General features: G+C 40.5%; 1 protein-coding gene across 1 annotated transcript in view; it reads left to right on the top strand.

The window, feature by feature from the left end:
* LOC126474622 (uncharacterized) overlaps positions 1-27,199 on the top strand; it is a 624,438-nt gene that overhangs the window by 435,605 nt on the left and 161,634 nt on the right. Inside the window, exon 8 of the mRNA XM_050102100.1 lies at positions 13,970-14,071. Within this exon, the coding sequence (XP_049958057.1) occupies positions 13,970-14,071 (102 nt within the window). The remainder of the gene's footprint in view (positions 1-13,969; positions 14,072-27,199) is intronic.

Genomic DNA, 27,199 nt, shown 5'->3' with positions numbered 1-27,199 from the left:
AAATAATAATGTTACCATATTTAACCAAAATATTGGCGCATTAAAGAGAAAAGTAGATTCTCACAAAAGTAAAGTAAAAAATAATGTTACCATTTTTCACCAAAATATCCCGGGATTGAAGAATAAAGTAGATGAGCTCCTGGTTTGTTTAGATTACATTGAATCTTATAATGTAATAGGTATACTATACCTGTCGGAGCATCACATTGTGTCTGACATGGAAAAGGTTTGATTGATTGATTTCTTTATTAATCCCTGTAACAATTTATATTGTGTGGGTTTCGTCAGCAAAATCATATACAATATACCTACAATTTATACACATAAAATTAATATTTACAAACATTTTTGAAGTATCTTACATTAGTTTTATATCCTTATGTAATTTTCTTATAGTACTGTACAACCTGGATTCCATATTATAATTATTTCCTCATCTATTACAATGCAGGCTACTTTAATTACGCTACATGTTTTAATTCAGATAGTCTGTTACTGCGTAATAACTTTTATGTAGTAAAAATTTTTTTAGTTATGCTTTGAACTGTCCAATTGTGTCAATATCTTTTATATTTTGGGGTAATTGATTATATAATTTAACAGCATTGTACAACAAGCTCTGCTGAGTTTTAACTTTATTTTTCCTCTCTAGATGCAGATTGTATTGGTTTCTAGTTTCATAGCTGTGTACTAAAGAATTTTTAACATATCAGTCAATATTTTTTTACATACATAATACTTTGAAAATGTATTCACAGGGGCAGTTAGGATTTCCAGCTTTTGGAAATGTTCGAGGCAGCGAGCCCTGCTGCCAGTCCTGGTTATTATACGAATTGCTCTTTTCTGTAATTTGAAAACTATTTGAATATTTTTACTGTTGACTACCCAAAATATTATTTCATAGGTAATAACAGAGTGGATATAAGAAAAATATACAGATCTGACACATATAGTATCACACACTGCAGCCAGAATTCTAAGAGCATAGCATGCTGTAGCGATTCTGTTAGTAAGTATTTTAATATGTTCTTCCCACTTTAACTGACTGTCAACATGCATACCAAGAAATTTTGTGTAGTCTACACATTCTATAGTTTCATCGTTTAACTTATAGTTGTTATAGTGTGGTTTTTTGCAGACATAGAAGTTAACAGCATTTTTTTTTTTTTTTTTTTTTTTAATTGGGTACCCACTCACATACACTGTTTAGTGTTTGTTCGGCTTTTTCTTTTAGCGCATCTGATGATTTGTCACTGATTAGAACACTTGAGTCATCTGCGAACAATATTGTTTGTCCATGCTTGCTGTTCTGTGGGAAGTCATTTATGTAAATGAGGAATAGTATTGGGCCAAGGACACTACCCTATGGGACACCTATGTTTACATAATTTGGGTCTGAAGTATACTTTACAATATAGTTTGAGCAACTTGAAATGTGAGAGATTTCAGTTATCTGTCTTCTATTTTTTAGATATGAGTGGAACCACTTTTTCACAAGTCCCATTATTCCCAGTTCATCTAACTTATTTAACAATATGTTGTGGTCTACTGTATCAAACGCTTTAGTTAGATCAAGTAATATGCCTGTTGTGTAGTTCCCTTTATCTAATGCTTCTAGAATGTGTTTTGTGAGGTGTGCTGTTGCTGATTCTGTGCTTTTCCCTGATAGAAATCCAAACTGGTCAACAGACAGTAAGTTGTATTTATTTAAATAATTCATTAGCCTATCTTTCTAATAGTTTCTAATATTTTTGCAAAGCATGAGAGTAGAGAGATTGGCCTTTCATTTTCAATTTTTCATGCATCACCTTTTTTGAAGAGAGTTAGTAATTTAGCATATCAGTAGTTATAAATTAGCTGCACATATGAGTAATGAGAATAAGGTGAGAGGAGGAGTTGCCATATATGTCAAAAGTTGTCAGTGTGCAGAAAGCTTAGACACAAAAAAGTTTTGTCTAGAGCAACATATAGAAGCATGTGCCTGTCATCTTAAACTGAAGGAGGGCTCTTTTATAATTATAACAGTACATAGGTCCCCTTCAGCAAACTTTCATTTATTCCTGGAAAACTTGGATGCCTTGCTGTGCTATTTGTCAGATAGGGGAAAGCAAATTATTATTTGTGGGGACTTCAATGTTGATTCACTGAAAGAGTGTAATAGGAAGAATGACCTGGAAGTCTTGCTTGGTTCTTTCAATTTGACACCTGTCATTAATTTTCCTACTCAGGTAGTAAAGGACAGCAGCACATTGATAGACAACACTTTTATAGACCAAAATAGGTTTAAAAACATAAATTCTTGTCCTTTTGAGAATGGCCTTTCTGATCATGATGCTCAGCTAGTTACAGTATACGACATACCTCCATTCAGTAATTCAAAACTACCCTCCAAAGTTGTGCGTTCAGTTAATGACTCAACAATTAGAAATTTCAGAGAAAATCTTCAGCAGTTAGACTGGGATGGGGTGTACAAGCAACCCAGTGCTAATTTAAAATATAGCTTATTTCACGACACACTTGTAAGAGAATTTGAAAACTGTTTCTCCAAGAAAGTAGTTAAATCTAATTATAAGAAACCATGCAAAAAACCTTGGTGTACTAAAGGAATAAAAATATCTTGTAACCACAAAAGGGAACTATATCTAACAACAAGAAAAAGTAATGACCCAGAAACAGCCAAATATTATAAAAACTACTGTGCTATATTAAGAAAGGTTATTAAGAAGTCCAGAAGCATGTGCATCATGTCTGAGATTAATACCTCTGATAGTAAAACCAAAACAATTTGGAATATTATTACAAGGGAGACAGGGCAACCAACAGTACAGGATGACGGCATCACCATCAAAGTGAATGGAAACTTGATAAACAACAAGCCGGAAGTCGAAAACATTTTGAATAATCATTTTTTAAATGTTGTAGAGAAAATAAAATCTAAATGTTCATTAGAAGAACCAAGTCAGTTAATGGAAGAGGCCTTACCCACATCATTTGATACAATTGAAATTCCACCCACCTCTCCTTCTGAAATTAGGAAGATAATAAACTCTCTCAGGAATAAAAGCTCACATGAAATTGATGGCATTTGCAGCAGGATAATAAAGGCTTGTTCCCAAGAAATAAGTGGGATTCTTAGCCACATATATAATAGCTCTCTGAAGCAGGGTATTTTCCCATGTAGAATGAAGTATGCCATTGTTAAACCACTGCATAAAAAAGGGGATACGTCTGATGTCAACAACTACTGCTCAATTTCTCTTCTGACTACCTTATCCAAAATTCTTCAAAAAGTAATGTATTGGAGAGTAGCTTTACACCTTTGTAAAAATAAAGTCTTAACAAAATGTCAGTTTGGTTTCCAGAAGGGTTTTTCAACGGAAAATGCTATATATACTTTTACTAATGAAATTAAATGCTCTGAGTAACCAGAAGTCACACGTTGGGATTTTTTGTGATCTATCGAAGGCTTTTGATTGTATAAAATCATGGAATACTTCTAGATAAGCTCAAGTTCTGTAGTATGAATGGGACAGTGCTCAAATGGTTTAAATCATACTTATACTAACAAAGAGATAGAGGGGCTGGCCAGTACTTACCTCAGCTCAGTACAGCCGATAGATACACATAAAACAGAACTGAAAACTTACATTCCTAGCTTTCGGAACTTTGTTCCTTCATCAGGGAGGAGAGAGGGGAAAAAAGGGAAGAAGGGAAAGGGAAAACCTGGGTTGTGAGTAACTGAATCCACTTTCCCTTCTTCCCTTTTTCCCCCTCTCTCCTCTCTGATGAAGGAACAAAGTTCCGAAAGCTAGGAATGTAAGTTTTCAGTTCTGTTTTATGTGTATCTATCGGCTGTACTGAGCTGAGGTAAGTACTGGCCAGCCCCTCTATCTCTTTGTTAGTATTTGTTTCACATCTTATATGAGATTTTCCATTAATCATTTAAATCATACTTAACTGGAAGAGTCCAGAAAGTTGAAATAAGCAGTTTACATAATATGCAAAAAACCGGTGATTTCTCAAACTGGGGAACAATCAAGAATGGGGTGTCGCAAGGTTCGGTCTTGGGTCCTCTGCTGTGCTTAATATATATTAATGACTTGCCATTCTATATTCACGAAGATGCAAAGATGGTACTTTTTGCCGATGATACAAGTATAGCTATCACACCCAACAGACAAGCATTAACTGGTGAAATTGATCTATGGAACAAGTACTAATCTAATCTTATCTAATCATCTGCATATCCTTGGCAAAAGCATTGTCTGGAATTTAGTTTGAGTTCATTCACCTCTAGATTCCACAATAAAGGGGTCAAAACCCTTCCTTGTAGACAACCTCTAGCAGTGTTAATCACCATCTTTTCATTCATCATGGTGACCTCTACCTTCCGTCCACAAAGCATGGCCCTAGTCCACCTACATATAGTGGTCCATAGGTCATGCACCTCTGCTGCCCTAAGCATGGAATTGAAGATTTTGTTACTAAAAGCCCCCTCAACCTCCAGGAAGATGCAGAGGGCTCTTTCCTGAAAATGAAGTGCTTTCTCCACCTTCCCAACGACTTGGTGGAGACCTGTCTCACACGATTTACCTGGTTGATATGCATGTTGGTTTGAATGTAGATGAGCCCTAGTTAGCCTCCTCTCCACAACATGTACATTAGCCACTTTTTCCAATGTTTTAAGAATGAAGGAGGATAGATTGATTGGTCTCATATACTTTGCCTTGGTATGATCAATTCTCCCTGGCTTTGGAATAAAGACAACCTTCACTGCCCCCCAGGCATTAGGAATGATTCCTGCTGCTAGGCTAACCCTGAGTAACTTGCGTAGGACTCTTTATAAGATTCTCTCCTGCTTGTTGCAGGAGAGCTGGAAAGATTCCATGTGGGCCAGGTGACTTGAATGCTTGGAATGTTCCCACCGCCCATTGGATTTTACTGAATTCGACACACTCCTTGGCCGATTCCCAGTTCTCACTTTGAATGCCGGAGAACCATTGTCTTTCAGGGATCGCATTCTGGTCTTTGTTATCCGTCAGAGCATGGTGAGGGAAGTTAGTTTTGAGGAGCAATTCCAGTGTCTCGTGCTGTCTTTGCATATTCCCCATCCTACTGCCTCAATGTACCTCCTGGATTAGTTGATACTGTAGTTAGGATTTTGTGAAGTCTGACTTGAGCAGCCATGCCCTTCACTTCCTCACAGAATGCCTTCCAGAATGCCTCCTTTGCTTGTCTAATTGCAAAGTTGTAGTTGACAAGAGCCTAACGATATTTTGCCCATTGTCCTTTACGTTTTGCAAGGTTAAACAGTCTTTGTACCTGTCTTCTTTGCATTTCCAAGTTGTTATTCCACCAAGGCACAATGGCACAATCCTATTTGTGCACTTCTTCATGATTGATCAGTTGTCCTGGTATTAGGTCACTATGGCAGAGGTTACAGCTGCTGCTACCTCCTCAAACTCTTCTGGATTCCTTATCAAGGTTTTAATTTACAATAGGCTTAACTCAAGGTCTCTCCTATATGTCTCCCAGTCTGTTTTCCTGGGATTCCTATAGGCCGTGGTCTGTCTGATTCCCATTTCAACCCTGAATTTAATATACATGTGGTCCAATGAGGATGGCTGTAACGCCGCATGCCGTTGTTTGACATAACTGCCCATCATCATGGAACCAAAGGTTATGTCAATTACTTCTTCCCTTCTGCTGCTCCTGAATGTAGGTTCGTCAACCCTATTTAGGTTCTCCAAGTTGTTAGACAAGAGAAATTCAAGAAGGTACTCACCTCTACTGTTGGTGTCCTTGCTGCCCCACACTAGGTTGTGGGCTTTGGCATCGCATCCCACCAACAGTTGGTCACATTGTCAATGTCAAGCTTCCGTCAGTCTCCTCACCTCCAAAGGAGGAGGAGAGCTGCCTTCGTAAGGGAGGTATGCTGAGGCCAAAACAATTTCCCTCGTGATACCTTCCTCACATTGCTGCATCAAGGTCACCAGGTCTCTGGAACAGAAATCCATCATTGGCATGAAAGAAATTCCATTTCTCACATAAATGCATGTTCTGGAGTTTCTTATATTTCTAACATAAATCAGCTTACCTCCAGTACCATCGAGGCCTGATACACCCCCTTTATATAAGTAGGGTTCTTGTATCAGGACCACGTCCGCTTCTTGTCTCCCCAGGTGACATCTCAGTGCAGCAGTGGCCCCTTTATTGGCTGCAGATTAATCTGCAGCACCTCAAGTCTCCATCTTGCTGCCATAATTGCTTGTGAGGTCTTTGATTACCCTGACGGCGACCTGTGAGAACCCTAAAAACAATTTCAGGGCTTGCTCTTGTATCTGGACCCCTATTTTCTCGAAAATAGTCTCTGGAGATACATCCTTAAGAATCTTTGGTACCCATATTGCTACCTTTGCGGTCTTAAGAAGCTCAGCTGTCATCTTGACCAGCAGGTCCGCATCGTCCCATGGGGATATCATGGGCACCTTCTCCTTGAGCCATTCCACCGTTTGCACCCCCTCACAGACAAAAATGATGGCACAGCGATCTAGATAGACCCTCCTGCATTTGGGCTCTGGACCAGTGTCGTCCTCCCCCCCCCCCCCCCCCCAATATTTTTAAAGAGGGCCATCTGCATGAGCCACTCCTGCTGTGAGGTGATGCTTACCAGTGGATGGCCTTCTTGGATGCCCACCATCCAAAAAACCGAGACTACAGTACTATAGGTCTGTTTCCCTATTTCTTGCGTCGGCTTTTTCTGGACTTGCTTATCCTGAGAGGAGGGAGTCTTAGATTCCTCCCTTATCCTCTTCTTACCTATCTTTGACGTTGAGGGGGCGTCTGTGTATCCCCTTCAACACGAGACAGTTTTTTCTTGGGGGCCATGGGCTCAAGCTATTTTAATTGCCTCCACATTTGTTTGGGAAGCCATTCTTTTCCTTCCTTTTGCTTCTGTTCCCTGAGAAGTTTTGTCTCTGGGCCCCAGACAAGGCTTTGATCTCGATCTGGTCCAACTTCTCAGTTACATTTTTCACTTCTTGCTCAGGTCTAGACCCTGATTCAGTAGTGGGAGTACATTCCATCGGTCTTCACCCCGATGTTTGGGTTTCTGAGGCCTCAGTTTGCCCCTCAGATTGTTTTAAATTATTTTCATCAGTCGTGTCCCTCTTGGTCCCACGAGATTTGGGAATCTACACAGTCTACACCATGGAAAACCTGCATGGTGTAAGGCTACTTACTCAGGGAGGTCACTCAGTATCCCTGAGGCTTCATTTGCGACACATTTTCCCACGTCCCACACACCCCTCGGCACAGATCACATCACACCTTGGGTTGGGGAAGGGAATTGGGTAAGGACTAGGAGTGGATTAGGAAGACAGGATGCTGTGGGACACTCTTAGTCTGATCCATCAGCTAAGGCCTTTCTGGCAGTAGGTCCTGTACCGTCAGCATAGCCCTCAGCTTCACACAGATACACAAGACTCTCCACCCGCATGGACAGTGGTTCGTCAAGATGGTGTCCCCTGGAGAGGACGTCTATAGTGAGCAATATGATGGTTGTGTTGATTGTAATCTATTACGTCGCATATTAATTACCTTAGAACTTAACTTCGAAGTCCCCTGCAAGGTCCATGATCTATGGAAGAGGAATGATGAAAGGATAGTTTAATCACGAACACTTACATTCACAGGTACTTGAGAGACAAGCAGGAAGGAAAAAGCTGAAAAACCTTCACCGCAACACACATGGGTAGCAAGAGGGGCTGTTCCCTTGATTTTAACATGCGGAATAAATGAGAAAAATTTCTATTTGAAGTGAATTGCTATAAAAAGGAAGCATAATTCAGAATTATAATTTACTCAGATGTTCTACAGCGTAAGATCACTATGACCTTGGCATTGTAAACTTTCTCAATTCATCATAACCACATGGTCCTCACAAACAAACCTGTGCACAAAGGAAGTTACCAAGTGAGACAAATTGGACAAAATTCAGTTATAAAATCACGGAAATCATATGCAGTATACATGCTCTCGTGAAAGTGATGCTAAACAAAATGAATTGAATCATGATAAACTCAACATGGCTCCATGTGTTTGGTTAACAGTTCAACTCATCAATAGTCTACACCATCCCTGGATTTTATCGCATTTAACAGTTGTGAATTAGTAAGTAAATTTCTGTGAATTGTATGTGATGGCAACACAATCAATGTGATACTCATCAAGCAATTGGATGGGTTGCCTGCAACTCTTTTGATTTCGAAAATATATCCTTCTGGAGATTGACGCGACTTTAAAATACTTCTGTTGACATAGTGCAATGAATCTGATGCCATTATTGCAAGTGAATTCAGGTGTTAGAAAATTCTCAAGAGAATTTTGGTGTACTTTTTCTCCAACAAGTTGAGTAGGATTCTTAGATATGTTCATTAGCTTCATCATCATCATCAATACTCAGACTTTCGTAGCTGAAAAGTTCATGACACACCGCATAATCCTTTTAACAGTCTGTTCCCATTTTTGCCAGTCTTCTGGAACTTGAAGTAACTGGTCCCACATTAGTTTGTCTTTTCCTTTATCTAGTCCATCCACATCTCAGTGGTCTTCCCTGCAGCCGTTTCTCTTGGATGATCATCTTTTGCAATCTATCCTCCTTGGAAAGGACATTCATCCAAGACAAAGTCCTTATTATACATAATCCTAAAACCAATGTACGAGTGTGGTTTGAAAAGTTCTTGGAATGGAATAGAAAAAAAAAATACATCACTGAAACCTTTCTTGTTTTTCAATGTCGTCTCCATGTAAATTAATGTACTTGGTCCAACGACATTCCAGTGCCTTGATCCCACCTCAAAACTGAGTTTCCTCCAGGCCTGCAAAATTGTTGTCAACTCTGGCTATCAGTTCTTCATTTGAAGTGAATCTTTGTCCACCAAGAAAAAATTTCAGCTTTGGGAAGAGATGGAAGTCTGATGGAGACATATCAGGTAAATAATGCGGGTGCAGCAACAATCCCTACCTTAATACATGGAATTTTGTCATGACGACAGCACATGTGTGCAGGTGCGCATTGTCTTGTTGGAAGATAACTTTCTTCCTTGCTAAACCTGGCCTTTTTTTGCATATCTTTTATTGCAATTTGTCCAGGAGATTAGCTTAGTATTCTCCAGTAATTGTTTGCCCAGTGGGGAGATAATCTACAAACAGAATCCTCTTCGCATCCCAGAACACTGATGCCATGACCTTTCCCATCAAAGAAATTGTCTTTGGTGGCAGAGAATAAGCCTGTTTCCATTGCTTTGACTGTTGTTTTGTCTCTGGGGTATAGTAATGCAGTCAAGTTTCATCTGTGGTCGCAAACGGGCGCAAAAGGTCTTGTTCGTTTCTCCCAAAATGGGCCAAACATTGTTCCGTTATGTCCATTCTCATGCGGTTTTGATCCACGGTCAAGAGTCACGGCACCTGTATTCCAGATAATTTTTTCATTTCTATTTCTTCAGTGAAAATGTGATATACCCTTTCAGATGACATCTGGCAAGTGTGAGCAATTTCACGCACTTTCAATTGGCAATCCTCCATGACCATTTTGTGCACTTTTGCAATGATTTCTGGAGTAGTTACGTGTCTTGGCTGACCACAATGTGGATCGTCATCTAAGCTCTCCTAACCAAATTTAAATTCATTTGTCCACTTGGTAACAGTTGAATATGAAGGAGCAGAGTCCCCCATGTATTCTGGAAATCAGCGTGAATGTCCTTTGCTTTTGTACCTTTTTTTATGAAGTACTCTCCATTGTTTCCATTTTTGCAAATCACTATGCGGGAACAACAGCAGGGCCACATCACCACAACAGCTGTTTTCCAAGAGCACTGATGTGGCATGTGTTTACGGACAACAGTCAAATGAATATCACATGAACAACTCATTGTGCTAGTGCTGACCTCTCATGGTGATTCCAAGAACTTTTCAAACCATCCTCATAAAACAGGTCTACGAACAATAAAATACTGTTTTACTGATTTTTTTAGAAACTTTTGAAACCTTATGATCTATTCTCTACAGTGAAACATTTAATTTGTTCTGTACAATACTTGTGTAAATATAGATAGTTTAAATAATATTTTTCAATAATGCTTCATTTTTATTGAATGTACGTACAAAATTATATGTGTTACACAGAAAAATGGTGGAAATGTAGTTTTATGGGCAGAGAGGGAGAGAGAAAGGGGGGGGGGGGGGGTTTCTGGCAGTTCTGCCAAGGCTGCAGAATACCTCAACAGGGCTCTGGATCTGTGAGTGAATGATGCACATTTTTTGTTTGCACTCTGAGAACAGAGTGCAATGAATTGAAAAGAAGTATACATTGTTAAATATTCGTTGGTGAATTTAGTATTTGCAACTGTTTCAGTGATCCAAGTTGTGAGTATATCAGAGTATATTGAATATGTCAGTTTCCCCTTTTATGAATATATCAGAGGATATGTCATGTCATGTCATGTCATTTTCTTGTGGTTACATTCTATGGTATTATCTAAATAGTACTGATCAGTTCCATGTTAAGATACCTTCATCTTAGGTTCTATTAATAAAAAAATTAAAAGTATTTAAATATGTTTACAGTGATACATAAACATGCGCTTAAATAAGGATCTTTGTGTATATCTGAAATGCGTATTACAGACTGACGGATTCTATACCACATGGTTCAGTCTACATTATAATGTAAAATGACCCTTGCAATAGGAACTAGGAAGAAACCACTAAACAGGGTTGGACATTAAGAATCTTATCGCCACTGAAATGGATCTCCTTCTGTACCACATTCAGATCTGTATGCTCACAGTGGATATCTTCTTTTCTTCTAGTATCATGACTGGGATACACTCTATTAGCTTTTTTTCCCTTATAATTTTATCATGATCCAGCCATGATTGTGCTGGGATGTGCAGGCAGTCTATGGAAATTAAATAGCAAAAAAGCAACTTCAGCAGAAAGAATAAATACTGAAATTAGACATGTTGTGGTTCTTAGTGCTAAATAAAGGAAATAGCACCTTAGTCCAGTTAATTGGTGTTCAAAACAGCTGTTTTCGTAACAAAATTGTGGAAGTTCTTTCTCAATAGTTTTGTATGTTTTTTGGGGTGCTGTATCCGAATTGCATGTTTGATCGCTAGTAGGTCAGCTTCACAACAGAAAATGCAAAAAACCTCGAAATGTTCACACTTTTTTCAGTTTTTTATCTTGAAACCTATGTATTTTTCTGAGATGACCTTTCTATTCAAAACTAAAGTAGCTAAAACTTCCTACAAAGTGCACAAGTCATGTTTGATTGTCTGGCAATCAATATTGACACAGCACACAGAAAAGCAGCAATTTTTGCCTCATCTGTGTAAATGTCAAAGATGCCAGCTCCCACCCCAACAACCTGAAGAATATTCGAGTTATCAACAAAAATCCCAACAACATGTGAAAGTATATTAAATTTACTGCAAGTGATGTGTGTAACATTCATTTTTCTCGTAAGGGGGAGGAAATTACGAAAAATGCCTTGTGCAGCGTACAGCCAGTCGATCTGTCCCACCCATCTATCCCTCATTGGTGCTTTACTTTCAGTGTATTACATTTCAGAGATGTTGTTTTGAATGATGGGAAAGCATGTATGATGAAAACGTTAACAAATTATATTCACAACGGATCAGGTAATGAATATGAACTCTGCATGTAGTAACACACATGTCATGAAATGAATAAATTTCAACCAGAATTGGCTAGTCACTTCGAGTGGGTTCTTCATCTGGGAAAGAAAGAAGGCATTTAGTGATAGATACATACGAAAGACATATATGCTACATAGTGAACTATGTTTTACTGATGTTGTGGGCACAGTTTCTTTGCTCGTCTTAACAAGCTGAGGGATAAGCCATGCATGACGTCTGCCTCAGCCTTCACTGCATCAATGAAACTGGCTTCCCTCCCACTGAAGTGGCAGCTCAACAACACACCTTTGGAGTTTTCCATCAAGTGCAGCAGTGGATTGGAAACTATTTGGATCCAGAGCAGTGGGAGTGGAAGTCGACAAAAAATGGGTTGACTCCTATTACCACACTGAACCTTCAGTTCTCGAGAGACTTATTCAGATTATATCTTGCTAATCCAAGACAGAGTACCAAGGTCACTGTGGGTGTAGGCAAGCAGGACTGTTCTGCTCAAAACTGTGCCATCCACGTGAAGGCTCGTGCTTTAGCATTGAGGACAGTTTTGATTTAGAAGACGAAGATGACTTGGATGAGTCCCTTGCGGTATCGCTGTCTAGAGCAGCCGAGGTGACAAAGGTATTAATTCATGTACTATTTTGCAGCCTTATACATCTATATTAATCAACTTTCCCTGTCATAACATTAACCATTCAGTTAAGCTTTTCAGTTGAAGAACAGAAACAACTCACTGCTCACTGCTCAGCCATTGACACTTTGGTTGGATCTTCCATCATTGCCCAAGCCCCTTCACTTGGATCTTCTAGTGCCCAAGAAACATTGCCTGCACCCATGTCATCAGTACAGGTGCGATAGTTCGCTAAACAACTTATCCATCTTTTGCATCCATGTTCAGTCACTGAATTCCTTCTTTCTTTCCATATGGAAAGAACCTACTTGAAGTGATTACCCAATCCAGACTCTACAGTAAATCATTTCATGACACATGTACATTATTATATACAGATTCCGTATTCATCTTCCTGTTCAGTGTCCTGTACATGATATGTTGTAAAGATAACAAACGTGCTTTCCCATCATTTGAAACAACATCTTTGAAGTGTAATACACTGAAAGTATAGCACCTGTGAGATATAGACAGGTGGGAAGCATAGGTTAACTGTAGAACACAGAAGGCATTTTTCGTAAGTTTCACTCTTTGCTTCCTCCCCCCCCCCCCCCCCCCCCCCCCCCCCTATGAGAAAACTCTGAATGTTGTAGACATTTCTTGCGGTAAATTTAATGTTCTCTCGCATAGTGTAGGGGTTTTTGTTGATAACATAAACATGTTTTGAGTTGTAGAGAGTGGGAGAGGACATTTTTGATGGTTTTGCAGTAGGCCAAAGAATCTCTGCTTTAAGGCACACTCTGGAGCTGATTCTGCCTATCTGTAAATTGTACATGAGTAATGCATTTTGTAGGATATTTTGGCTACATTAATTTTGTGTCGAATGGGCAACTTCGAAAAATCCATAATATTTTAAATATAAGTGAAACACTGAAACAAGTACGAAAATTTTGAGATTCCTTTGTGTTTTTCATTGTGAAACCAAACTCGTGTTAAACAGCAAATATGAAATTTGGATTGAGCACCCCAGATAACTTATAGAAGCACAGAGAAAAAAAAAACTTCTGCAATTCTGTTACGGTAAAATTCCCATTTGACTAGGCTACCAATTTTTTTGCTATACAAACTCTGTAACACAACCATCAAAACTCTACGATTTTAGACAGTGGTCAGGTGGCTTCACAACCTGACTTGTGCGGTTAAGTATAAAGAGTTCAGCTTGCTGACCATGTTCAATATACAGATTTCATTTTTGTCTTCCTCTTCAGTGTCATGTATGTAATATAGCCCAGTTAAAAATCAACTAATGAAGTCTTTACATTAGCATCTGAGGATGTCTTTAGCACGAAATGTTATGTATGGAAGCATTTATTAGATTATGCCAAATGCCCATGTAACTAAAATCACCATGGATGGAAATACTGGCCATGAAAGCTTTCATTGTATAATTATCAGAATGATAAATCTTTATTCTGTGTAAACTGCTTTGTAAGTTAATGACAAGAAAATTTTATTTCCCAGTGTCTGTTTTCATGTAACTATAATATTTGCCTGATTTCATCTAAGGAAAGAAATCTTAATTGGTTCTATCGTGTTGCTGTATTCCACAGTGTAATCCAGTATTGTTCTTTTTCTGTTAAAGATTGACTCTGAAACCAGCCAGCTGGTTTCTTCACAGCAGGAAACACCTTTAAGTCAGCCTCCAGCACAGTACAGTCTCAAACAGCGGCTTAAATGGCTACAGGTCAGAGTCTGTAATTCTTATCTGTTTCTATCAAGTTTGAAAAATTTGGTAGGAATTATATTAGAATACCAATATGTTTCAGTGTAACTTTTATTTGTAATTTATTCCTGTTTTTATCAAATCAGAATAAATTAATAAAAATTGCATGTACTAAATTTGGGTTTCATAGACCAATAGAAAATCTTTGTCAAGGGAGACTATTTTCTTGTGTTTTAGAAAGATTTTTCATCAAATGCACAGTACTTCTCTCTTTCACTTCCATGAACAGCCAAATATTAGCAGCTTCAGAGTACTTTCCCAGTATGTTCACAGCACTCTCTAAAGCAAGGCCAGTTATGGCATGACAGACTTCACATGTGCGGGCCATGAGCAAGCCAAGATCCGGCTTTGCTTGGTCCTTCTCAGAAGTACCCAGAACAATGTGACACTTCATTGAGGATTGCAGTGTGGCATTTTTCAGTCGGCACGACTCTCTGAGTCCAGCAGAACTTTCTGAGTTTGACAGAATCATGATGTCATTGCTGTTTAATGTTCACTATTTGTTTGCGTTATAAAGGACGTTTACAGGTCCAGTGGCTGTTTGTGCCAAAAGATGCAGTCTAGCGATCTGTCATGACAATCCTTTAAAATGTATGGGAATGGAGGAAGAGAGGGATGAGAACTTTCATTTCACATAAGTGAGGGGTACTGCTTATTTACTATGAAGCAACATTACAGTGTCATGCAGAGAGAATTTAAACATTTAGATGACAACGAAAGAGCAAAAAATTACAATGGTCGACGGATGGGATTCATTGTTCTGTAAATCAAATTGTTCTGTAAATCAATGTTCTGTAAATCAAGGAAATTTGCAGGCATGGAGCACTTGAAGAAATTGGTGATATGAATAGTAAAATCCTGAAGTGACAACATTATTACATTATCGGTTGCAATAGTTTTCAAAGGAAAAGAGTTATGGTACAGAGACTTCATATATTACTGCAAAGTATGTTGGCTAATTGAAGGGGCATATCTGAAATGATTTTTCGATTTAAAACTCGCTGTTGTTCAATTTATGAAGAAAAAAGGAGTGCAGGAATGAAAATTAGAACATCCAGAATGGATTGCAGACTACGGATTTTAAGTGGACTTGACTGCATGCTGCTCACAGTAATACATTGCAAGGTAACTTCTTTCTGATTTGATGAGGATGCATTTAAAAAGAAAATTGTGTTGTAGGAGGGACGCATGCTGACAAAGACAGTCCAGTTCCCTAAACTCACTGGCGTTAAAGAAAGCACATGGTTTGAAGAATTAATTGTAGACTTGCAAGAATTAAAAGAATAGTTTTATAAAAGTTTTGAGGACACTGTCAATCTCACATCTCTTTTCACACTGATTTCGAGATCATTTGCCATTTCAGTTGAAAGCACCCTTGTGCATGTTCAGCCATAATGGACTGACCTGCGGGGTAATTCCAGTTTCAGTGACAAATCTTTCTATCTTAAAACAGTCCAGAACATCTACACTGCTTTCCTCAGGTAGATTTTCCAAGTCTCCATAAGGAGGTTGCAAAAGTACTACAATATTTCGACTGACATACATGTGTGAAAGACCTTTTTCGATTATGAAACTAAATAAATCACGATTACATGGCAATGTGAGTGCGAAACCCTGAAAAAATCATCGGTGTCTGTCTTTATGCCAACAATTTATACTGGATAAAAATTATGTGTTCAGCATGCAAAAAATAATTAATAAATACTGAAAACTTGTTTTGTATGTGATTTGTGTTGTTGAGAAATGTGAAATATAAGACCAAGTTGCAGCAATGTGACTGCACTGCCATTTAAATGTGGTGTGTTCGCTGTTTTGCCCTTTTCCCCTCCTTGTGTCAGATAGTGTGGCATGGAGGCGGGTTCGTGCCCAGACATGGCCTGTGAGCTAAAATCTTGGCAAATCCTACTCTAAAGCAATAAGTGTAAAGCAGATAGTACAGTATCCAGCTATTATAATGAATAACATCCTGCTACTGCAGTCACAGAATTGCAGCAGAAGTGACAGCTGAAAATCTCTTGACAGCCCATTTAAAGTATTCTGGTGATATGAGGTGAAGTATCGAGGAATGTACAAGTGCAGGGACAATGTATCACATCATTGACATGTTATTCCTCAGAATATGTCAGAGAACATTGACTTGTTTTCAAAAATGCCTCAAATTCGGGCATTGCATTAGACACTTGTAAGAGAAGTTGTTGTTGTGACAGTGCCACGAGATTTAAAAGTGCCGCTACGTCAGTACGCGAACACAGCGATAGAGGCGCTCCGCAGCTCGACCGAGTGCGGGAGCGCCACCTGGCTATGAACGGCACCGGCCGCATGTCACGGCACGGCAGTAGAATGACAGATGCGGAGTTAGTAGCATGTAACCCGCTATTGTTTCTACTTTTGTGTATCCACGCAATTTATTAGTGATTAAAGGTTATAACACTTTTTGGCGACGAGGTCGGATATTTTTTTTCCTGCGTTGTGGGATTGTGTGTTCGTGTCGGGGCAGACATGGAACAGCTTCTGCAAGCGCTCATTGAACAACAAACACAGCTGACGGCTGCTATTCAGGCGTTGTCGGCATCGCTTACTTATCGTCTGTCTTCCTCTTCTCCGCCTCCGTTCCCTCCTTACGACGAGGCCGCTGAAGACTGGGAGGATTATGAGAAGCGTTTGCGGCAACACTTCTTGGCTTTCGGCGTTGTCGACGCTCCTATGTGTAAGTCGTTGTTTCTATCTTGGATTTCCCCACAGATCTATCAGCTGCTATCTCAGTTAGCCCCTCTGCGGGAACCTGTCTCTCTGTCCTTCCAGGAAATGTGTGACTTATTGTCTAACTATTACCGAAAAAACACCCACGTCGTGGCCGCCCGCGTGGCGTTCTACCGGTGTCGTAAACAGCCCCATCAATCTTACCGGGCTTGGGCGGTGGAACTACACGGTCTGAGTAGGAAATGCCAGTTTGTCACGGACACTCATCATGAGTCTTATGCTGATTCAATGGTTCGGGACACTATTCTACGGCTTGCTCCTGATAAAGAAGTTCGGCAACGTGCCTTACAACTGCCAAACCCGTCATTGTTGGAAGTTCTCAGCATCGCTCAATCTTTTGAAGTGTCTCACGCTGCTGGTGCGCAAATAGACGCGTGATGTGATGTAGGCGCCGTACAGACCACTTTTGACGCGGACAATTTGCTTGTTTCACAGGGGAACGACGATGTGGCGGCAGTTCACTCGTGTCAACAACGTTGCGTTGAGCCGCCACGCTCGCAGCGAAAACAGCAACCACAGAAGCAGGTTCGTTCCGCACTTCCTTCTTGTTCACGTTGTTTCGTACAGCATGACAGGGCTGCGTGTCCAAAACGTTGGGCCACGTGTAATTCATGTAGGAAAAAAGGCCACATTGCTTCTGTGTGTCAGTCCCCTAAAGTTCCAGTCGACGAGGACGAGGAATCGGACATGGATGTTAACTGTGTGCTTTCTCAAACAAATAAGTTGTTTGTTACTGTTCATGTTCTGGATAAAGAAATTCGCATGCAAGTGGACACTGGCTCTGCAGTAACTCTCATTAATTCTCGCACGTATTTGGAGTTGGGCTCCCCTCCCTTGTCTCCAGTTACGTGAAACCTACGAACTTATAATAAGCAGAAAATTCCTATCGTTGGCCAGTTTGATGCTTCCACTGCCTACAAGTCTGTTGTTAGGCCCCTCACGTTTTATGTGGTGGATCATGCGGGCACTGAAAACCTGTTTGGTTATGATGCTTTCCAGTTATTCGGGTTCTCCATTGATGATGATGTGCACCTCATATCTGAGGATATTCCGTATCAACAGCTGGATGGATTGTGTTCTGAATTCTCGTCCGTGTTCTCTGCTGGTCTGGGTCGTGCCAAGGATTTTGAAGCCCACATTACTCTTAAACCTACAGCTCGGCCTAAGTTTTTCCGGGCACGCCCTATTCCGATGGCGTTGCGTGCACCTGTCAAAGCTGAGATAGACAAGTTAACAGCTTTGGGGATTCTCCTTCCTGTTACCTCCAGCGAATGGGCATCGCCAATCGTGGTGGTTTCCAAACCAAACAGGAGTCTGCGATTGTGTGGTGATTTTAAAGCCACTGTCAACGCTCAGAGCCTCATTGACACTTATCCTCTTCAGCGTCCTGAGGAGTTATTTACCAAGCTCGCTGGGGGCCAGTTCTTTTCCAAACTTGACTTATCGGAGGCGTACCATCAGTTGCCATTGGATGCGTCTTCCAAGGAATTTCTCGTCATCAACACTCCTTGTGGGTTGTATCAGTACCAGCGGTTGCCATTTGGCGTCGCTAGCGCGCCGACCATTTTTCAGCGGTTTTTGGAACAGCTCACGGCTTCCGTTCCCAGCTGCATCAACTACCTGGATGACATTGTTGTCACGGGGGCCTCCACTGAGGAGCACCTTCGCAATTTGCGTTCACTGTTTCGGGTTCTGCATTCGGCTGGGTTGAAGTGCAATCTGGACAAGCCACAGTTCTTCCAACCCTCCATTGGGTATCTTGGTTTCCACTTGTCCCGTGAGGGTATACGTCCTCTACGACAGCACGTTGCGGCCATTACCGCTCTACCCCGGCCGTCTACGGTCAAAGAACTTCAGGCATTTCTAGGCAAGATAGCTTATTATCACAAATTCATTCCATCCGTGGCGGCGGTAGCTCATCCTCTGCATCAGCTGTTATGCAAAAACGTTCCTTTCTGTTGGTCCGACGAGTGTGAGCAGGCTTTTATCCGCCTGAAGGCTCATTTGCAGTCGGCGCCTTGTCTTGCCACATTCCGTCCGGGTCAGCACTTGGTTCTGGCGACTGACACGTCGCAGTATGGCCTAGGGGCTATTCTCGCCCATCGGTATGAGGATGGGTCGGAACGACCCATCACCTACGCTTCCAAGACCCTCAACGATGCCCAACGGCGTTACCCTCAAATCGAGAAGGAGGCGCTCGCTATCATTTATGCTCTAAAAAAGTTCAGCGTTTTTTTTTGTATGGTTCTAAGTTTCACCTCATCACCGACCACAAGCCGCTGGTCTCTCTGTTCAGCCCCTCGGCGTTGCTTCCGGATAAGGCAGCTCACCGCCTGCAACGTTGGGCCTTATACTTGTCTCATTTTCACTATGAGATCCACTATCGCCCCATGGCCCAGCACGCCAACGCTGACGCGTTGTCGCGTTTGCCGATGGGCCCCGACCCGTTTTTCGATTGAGATGAACTATTCTGTTTCCACATTGATGAGGAAGAACGTCATGCAGTCGAGGGTTTTCCACTTACAGGTTCGCAGGTCGCGTCGGCTATTGCACGGGACCCGGTCCTGCGTCAGGTGATCAGTTTTGTTCAACGGGGTTGGCCGGACAGGACCAAGGGCCGGGCATCGGATCCCCTTCGCAACTACCATGCCTTGCGCCTTCGTCTGTCTGTTCGTGAGGGTGTTGTTCTTCTGGCCACGGATGGCGCATCTCCACGGGTCGTGGTGCCAGCCTCTCTTCGCAAAGATGTTCTCAAACTATTGCATGAAGACCATTGGGGGATTTCTCGGACTAAGTCTCTGGCCCACAGGCACGTTTATTGGCCCGGTATTGATTCGGACATCACCCACATGGTCGCTGCATGTGGTCAGTGTGCTCAACAACTGGCTGCACCCCGTACAATGCCCTCTCCGTGGCCTGATCCGGCGCAGCCGTGGAAATGGGTGCACGCTGACTTTGCCGGCCCCTTCCTCGGCACTTATTGGCTACTGTTGATTGACGCCTTCTCGAAGTTTCCGTTTGTTGTTTGATGTCCGTCGCCCACAACTGCGGCGACGACGCTAGCTTTGTCCAAAATCTTTGCGCTAGAAGGTCTTCCATCCACGATTGTCACGGACAATAGCCCTCAGTTCTCTTCGCAGGCCTTCCTTGATTTTTGTACTGGACAAGGGATTCATCATGTTACAGCACCGCCCTTCCATCTGCAATCGAATGGGGAGGTCGAGCGCCTTGTCCGCACTTTCAAAAGCCAGATGAAAAAATTCCTTAGTGATTTTTCCACAGATGACGCTCTGTTGCAATCGCTTCACGCCTCTGGGTGATCGCAGCCCTGCTGAACTCTTGCATGGCCACCAACCGCACACTCTATTGCACCTGCTTCACCCTGTCAGGCCTTGTACTGTGTCCCCTCGTGCGGGAAAATACTCGGTGGGCGCCGACGTGTGGGCACGAGGGTATGGATCTCGCCCGAAATGGATTCCAGGGGTGGTTCAGGCTCTTCGCGGCCACCGACTTTGTGAAATACGTACGGACGACGGCATGGTTGTTCACCATTATGACCAGATGCGCCCACGAGTGGTGGCCACGCCAGTGCCACCGCCCCTTCTTTCGCCTCCGCCAGCCCGAGAAGCCAGTCCTGTCGCTGCTGCTGATCTTCCGTGCGTGTTGCTGCAGCCGACGTCGCTCCCGCTTCCGAGTACAGCGGAACCGGCCCCAGTCGCGACGCCGCCTTCACCGGGACCCATCTCGCTGGAGCACACCCCCAGGTCCACGACACCTATGGATGCTGCTCCGGAGTTTTCACCCATCATCTCGTCCAGGAGGCACGTTCCACGCGCAAGCTTCTGTCCTGGACATTTCGACCATACTCTCGTGTTTCTCCGCGGGATCTTCTCGGGGCCTCCCAAGAGGCCATGAATGTCTCCGCACTGTCCGTGTCTCCAAGGAAGTGAGTGTTTTTTTTTTTTTTCAAAGGGGGGAAAAGTGTTGTGACAGTGCCACGAGATTTAAAAGTGCCGCTACATCAGTACGCGAACACGGCGATAGAGGTGCTCCGCAGCTCGGCCGAGCGCGGGAGCGCCACCTGGCTATGAACGGCGCCGGCCGCATGTCACGGCACGGCAGTAGAATGACAGATACGGAGTTAGTAGCATGTAACCCGCTATTGTTTCTACTTTTGTGTATCAACGCAATTTATTAGTGATTAAAGGTTATAACAGTTGTATGCATCCAGAGCCACTAGTAACAACATTATTGTAAATAAAAAACACAAGGAAAGCACTAAATCCTGTCATTCCTCTGGTACCCATAAGGAATTAACTGGTGGTGATTACTGATCTTTAAAGCATGGTCTACAAACCAGTCATCAGACTTCTTTACAAGTTGTTGTAGGGATTTCTAGCATTTGTTTCTGAAACAGTGGAAGATACTATGGGGTGATCAGTCATGATATATGACCTGACACTAATGTTGGCATATGTATATGTGGAACTGCAGATGCCTGGCAAATGGTGTTCACACAAATGGATTGCAGTGACAGTGAAATTTCTTGAAAATGGTATAGTGGTCTGAGGTTGATTTTTCCTGTTTTTAAGTTGGATGGTAAATTTTGGTTGCAAGGACAATGAAACAAGTTCATTTTAGATTGTAGGATGCTTCCATATTTTCTGCAATGGAACCTTTTCTGTGTTCGCATAAAATGTTCGTGTCCACAGAGGAAAGTCTGTTGCTTCTTCATTTAGAGAAAATAGGATGGACTTATTACATTGGTGGACTCAAAGCCTCAGCTACAGCTGCATGGACAGCCTTCCCCAAAAATTACACTGCAATAGTAACACAAGGAGATGCTACAGACTATTTACTTCAGAATGAATTTTAATGGGTGCCTAGAGACTTTGGTCACATTGTATTTTAGTTGGACATTTAATATTCATATCTGTACACTGATGTTAAATTTATAGTTCCCCTCACATTAGGTGGTTCTGAAGAGAAATTATTGCTCTTGTTTTGTGGAGTTGTTAAATCTAACATCTATTCAGTATGAAATTTGTTATAATGCTTAAGAACAGTTGAACAACATTACTTCTAAAAAGTGTCAGACTGAGGGGATTCTAGGCTCTGTTGGCAAATCAGATTTCCATGATATTGCATTGCTGTTGTGCCACCATCAGCTACACTGATTGAGCTGAAATCTCCCCTTGGAATTCCGTGTCCTCTTATCTTTTGAATGCTGGTAATGAAATTCAGGCAGTTAACTAAGGTTGTAGAGATTCATAAGGGCACAGTGCAGGGTCTGTCTGAGACATGTTATCATGTTCTGTGCCAGCCAAGTGAAAGGTCATGTCCAACATTGAAGACAGTTTTGACATAGAAGACAAAGACAACCTGGACGAGCCCCTTGTGGTATCTCTGTCTGAAGCAGCTAAGGTGACAGAAGGTATTAAGTCATATAACGTTTTGCAAAGAGCATCACATTTAATTATCCAAGACAATCTTTTGAGCCATAGTTACACAACTTTGCTAATTACATTGTCTTTAGTGTATGTATTTATTGCCTCTTTGAAGATGTTGCTATAGAAGTTGTGCTTGGAGTTCACATCTTTATGTCTTTTTAATTAATGAATACTCAGTTTCACATCTACATCTACATGATTACTCTGCTATTCACAATTAAGTGCCTGGCAAAGGGTTCAGTGAACCAACTTGAAGCTGTCTCTCTACAGTTCCACTCTCAAACGACACGCGGGATAACAAGCACATAAATTTTTCTACGCAAGCCCTGATTTCTCTTATTTTATTGTGATGATCATTGACTCAAGAAATGATGATCATTTCTTCCTATGTAGATGGGTGCCAACAGAACCCGCGGTGCTCTCTCATTAATGGTCTAACCGACACTGAGCTGTTCTAAGCCAAATAAACAAATGACTGAACGATACGAGGGTCAATACAATGGTTGATAGCAACAGCAGTACTGTACACTACACTGTTTTTAAAATGAAATGAAAGGTTGCTCATAGTAAACATTCAAACACGCAAGAAGTTACTACAAAGGTAATTGAAAAGAAGTCACTCCTGTTTCAAGCTCATAAAAATATGTAATAAACAAACAATGTACTCGTCTTATTAGCAGCAGGAACTTGCGGTGCTCTCTCACTGACAGTCTAACTTACACTTTTTATAGATTGGGACTAACGTATTGCTTGTCAAGTTCTCCCTGACAGTCGTTCAGTGTGGTAGATCTAACACTGTTGAATGGTTGCAGATTCTGCTGCAGTCATTAGGAATAAGTAATTTTACTGTTACTGGGTGGCACTTGCCCTTAGACAGTACTGAATGAACATTTTCTGAATCATAGTGCTGAATGAACATTTTCTGAATCAAATGGCTCTCTGCATGCCAGTTTTCAGCTCTACTGAAGAAGTATTCCAGCTACATGGTGTAATTCTCCTCACCTGATTGACCCACCTGCTTTCTCTTACCATCTTGCTTACTGTTTCTCCTTGCAATGTGATGTCATGATTCTGGAATCTTTCCTGATTATGTGGACGACATACCTAAGAGTTTCTTAACTGATAAGTGATTGAAAGATATCTTATTATACATTTGTCTTCTTAGTGAAACATGATTCATTTTCCAGTTATTTGTAGGTATGTATACAGTTTTACTAAAACTTTGCCCTGCAACCAGGTACCAGTTGCAATTAAAGGGCAACAAAAATTAAATTTCCAATATTTCATTGAATTATTGACCAAATTAATTTTTTTTAAATGCTATCATAATACATTCATTAATAGGATAATATAATGTAAAAGTTTTAACACAAAGACAAATACTTCAGTTAGAAACTCTGTGTTTGTCTTGAAGCAGCAGAACTGATGGCCCTCAAATAGATGTAGCACGTAGCGACTTCCACCAAATATTACACATAATTTCAGTGCCCCAACAAAACAATAAAAGGAGAAAAGTTTATTGCTTACTACATTTTCATTGTTCATGCAGTAAAACTTCAATATCATGTATGACATTTTAATTTATTACTTCTTTAGTTCTAAATCTATTCGGACAAACTTTACATACAGTATCTATATATATTACTTAATATGGCTGCAAAATTGTATTATTGTACAACATGTAGTTCCAACAGATAGGACAGCATAAACATTGAGGTGGGCGAAAAAGTAGGTTTTCTTTAAAATGAAGCACAAATTACCGTGTTTATATTTATTCAGTGTTTCATAATGGAGGCACTTAGTGACTTCCAACAAACTTTAAGCATAATTTTGGACCTTTCATAAACTTTTTCATTCTTACATGTTGAAAGATAAATATTTAAACATTTGTAGTTAAACCAGTACATAAGAAAGGAGATATAGCATCACCAAATAATTGTCAACCAATATCACTTATACCTATAATATCAAAAATAATAGAATAATACATGCATAAACAGTTGAGTCAATATTTTGAACATAATGACACACTCACCTCCTCACAGTATGGTTTCAGATCTAGCCTTTCTACAGTCAAAGCAGTCGAGAGTATGGTAGCAAAAATATACAACTGTTTTGAAAATAAAGGTATTATCTGTGCAACACTGTTGAACCTCAGGAAAGCTTTTGATAAGGTCTCCCACAATATTCTCACAAAAAAACTCTACCACTATGGAGTGAGAGAGAATGCTCTATGCCTAATGTAGTCATACTTGGACAATAGAAAACAGTTAGTTAAGTTAGTTAACAGTTAGTTAAGGTAAATAATCAACTGTCAGAATGTCTTCCAGTTGTAAAGGGCATACCTCAAGGATCTGTTCTGGGACCTGTATATAAATAATTTACCTGCAGTTGTATCATGTGATGCAGTGCTATATGCTGATGACACAACTCTCATCACATGTGATACCAGTCTTGAAAATGTGCAGCACAGCACGGCAGTGGCAGTGGAGAGTTGGTTTGAGGCAAATGTGCTGCAGAAGAATGATAATAAAACTGAAACTATTGTATTCAATCCGAATGCTCCCAGTCATGATAACAAAACAGTAAAATTATTAGGATTTCATATAGATCAAAAGCTCAGCTGGGATACCCATACAGGGAAGATAGGTGGCAAATTGGCACATGCCATATATCTGCTATACAAGCTGAAGAGCAGTGTCAGGAAAGAACTTCTGTTTTATGCATATTTTGCATTCTCCCATTCACACCTGAGTTAGGAATACTATTATGGGGCAATTCCTTAGGCTCAAAATTAGTGTTTAAATGGCAAAAGAAAGCCATAAAGTGCATAGCAGAACTTAGCCCATATGGATCATGTTGAGATTATTTTAAGAAACAGTGCCCGGCCTGTATATTTACAACAGCCTTGTCTTCGTTAAAGATAATCTGAGTAAATTTGACTTAAGGAGAACAGTTCATCACCATAACATAAGAAGTGGACATACAATTAATATGTCATATGCTAGGCTTGCAAAGACACGTAACGGCTACAAATATCTTGGTCCTGTCCACTTCAACAAATTACTTGAAAATGCCTACACAGTGCCAGTAAATAAATTTAAAACTAGTCTTTCGAGGTGGATCAAAAGTAAAGTAATTTACTCTGCTCAAGAGTTCCTTTAGTATGTGACAAATGACCCACTTTCCTTATGAGATTGAACTATAAATTAACTGCAAACATCTACATCTACATCCATACTCCGCAAGCCACCTGACGGTGTGTGGCGGAGGGTACCCTGAGTACCTCTATCGGTTCTCCCTTCTATTCCAGTCTCGTATTGTTTGTGGAAAGAAGGATTGTCGGTATGAACTATACACATGCCACACTGTGCAACTATTTTATTACTGTTTCATGTACTTATTGTTAATTATCTATTTTATTATTTATTTGTCATTCACTGGACTATGTAGTTCATTTATATTTTAATTGATCTATTAGGAAAGTTTGTGTTGTTATTGACATTTGCACAAATATGTATTGTATCCATTCTGGATTATCGTATTATAGTTAATAACATTTTTCATGTCGAAGTTTATATTATTATTATTATTGATATTATTGTTACGTAAACACTGATGACACCAATTGCATGTAAATATGTTCAATGGTGGATTAAAACATTTGTATTTGTTTTTGTAAAGTAATCAGAAGCTTGAGGCTGTTTTACACATTGGAGTTCAATTCTTTAAAGAATCAAGGGTTTACTGGTACCATTCCAAGTCAGAAATCAACCTCATATATTTGTCCCAGATTCTTTAAAGAATCGGACTCCCATGTTTAAATAGCTTCAAACTTTTGATCACTTTATAAATGAAGTTATGTGTTAAATAATTAATGTTAAACATGTAAGCAAGAAGTAGTATAGAGGAGGTTTGAAATTACGTTTAAAGTGTTTTGGAAGATGCTATGTGTTCTCATTATTAAACATTCGATGACTATAGACTGGCTAATTTGCACTCTGTTTTAAGCAACAGCTGGTTTTTCACATATTTCAATATTTATGTTGCCATATCTCCTGAACTGTGTGTTGTACAGTGATACAGTTTTCCAAAATACATTCAGTGGTAATGTGTATACTGACTGCAAAATGTGTTTTGAATTAAGTTAGAAATAAAGAAGTAATAAATTAAACCACTGTGTCAGATGCAGCAATTTTAAAGCCCCAATTTAATCCTCGTACCACTGAAAAGATGAGTGAAATAGGTATTATGTCAGTGGTGTTGAGAAACAGTTGAAATTGTTAAATAAAACAAAACTCCAGGGCCTGATGGAATCCATGTCAGATTCTGTACTGAAGTTGCAGCTGAGTTAGTCCCTCTTCTAACTATAATCTATTGTAGATCCCTTGAACAAAAAACCATGCCCAGTTCTTGGAAAAAGGTGCAAGTCACACCCATCTACAACAAGGGTAGTAGAACTGATCCACAAAACTACCATCCAGTATCCTTGACATCGATTTGTTGTGGAATCTTAGAACATATTCAGCGTTCAAACATAATGAGGTATCCTGAACAGAATTACCTCCTCAATGCCACCCAGTGTGGCATCCAGAAATGTCGATCATGTGGAACCCAACTTGCACTTTTCCCACATGACATACTGAAAGCTTTATATCAAGGCAGTCAGGTAGATTCCGTATTTCTCGATTTCCGAAAAGCGTTTGACTCAGTACCACACCTAAGCTTATTGTCAAAAGTGTGATCATATGGGGTATCAAGTGAAGTTTGTGACTGGATTGAGGACTTTTTGTAGAGGGGATGCAACATGTAATTTTGGATGGAGGGTCATCGTCACGTGTAGGAATAACTTCGGGTGTGCCCCAGGGAAGTGTGTTGT

This window comes from Schistocerca serialis, chromosome 4 (genome assembly GCF_023864345.2).
Source record: "Schistocerca serialis cubense isolate TAMUIC-IGC-003099 chromosome 4, iqSchSeri2.2, whole genome shotgun sequence".
NCBI classification, from domain to species: domain Eukaryota; kingdom Metazoa; phylum Arthropoda; class Insecta; order Orthoptera; family Acrididae; genus Schistocerca; species Schistocerca serialis.
This window is presented reverse-complemented; position numbering and strand designations above follow the sequence as displayed.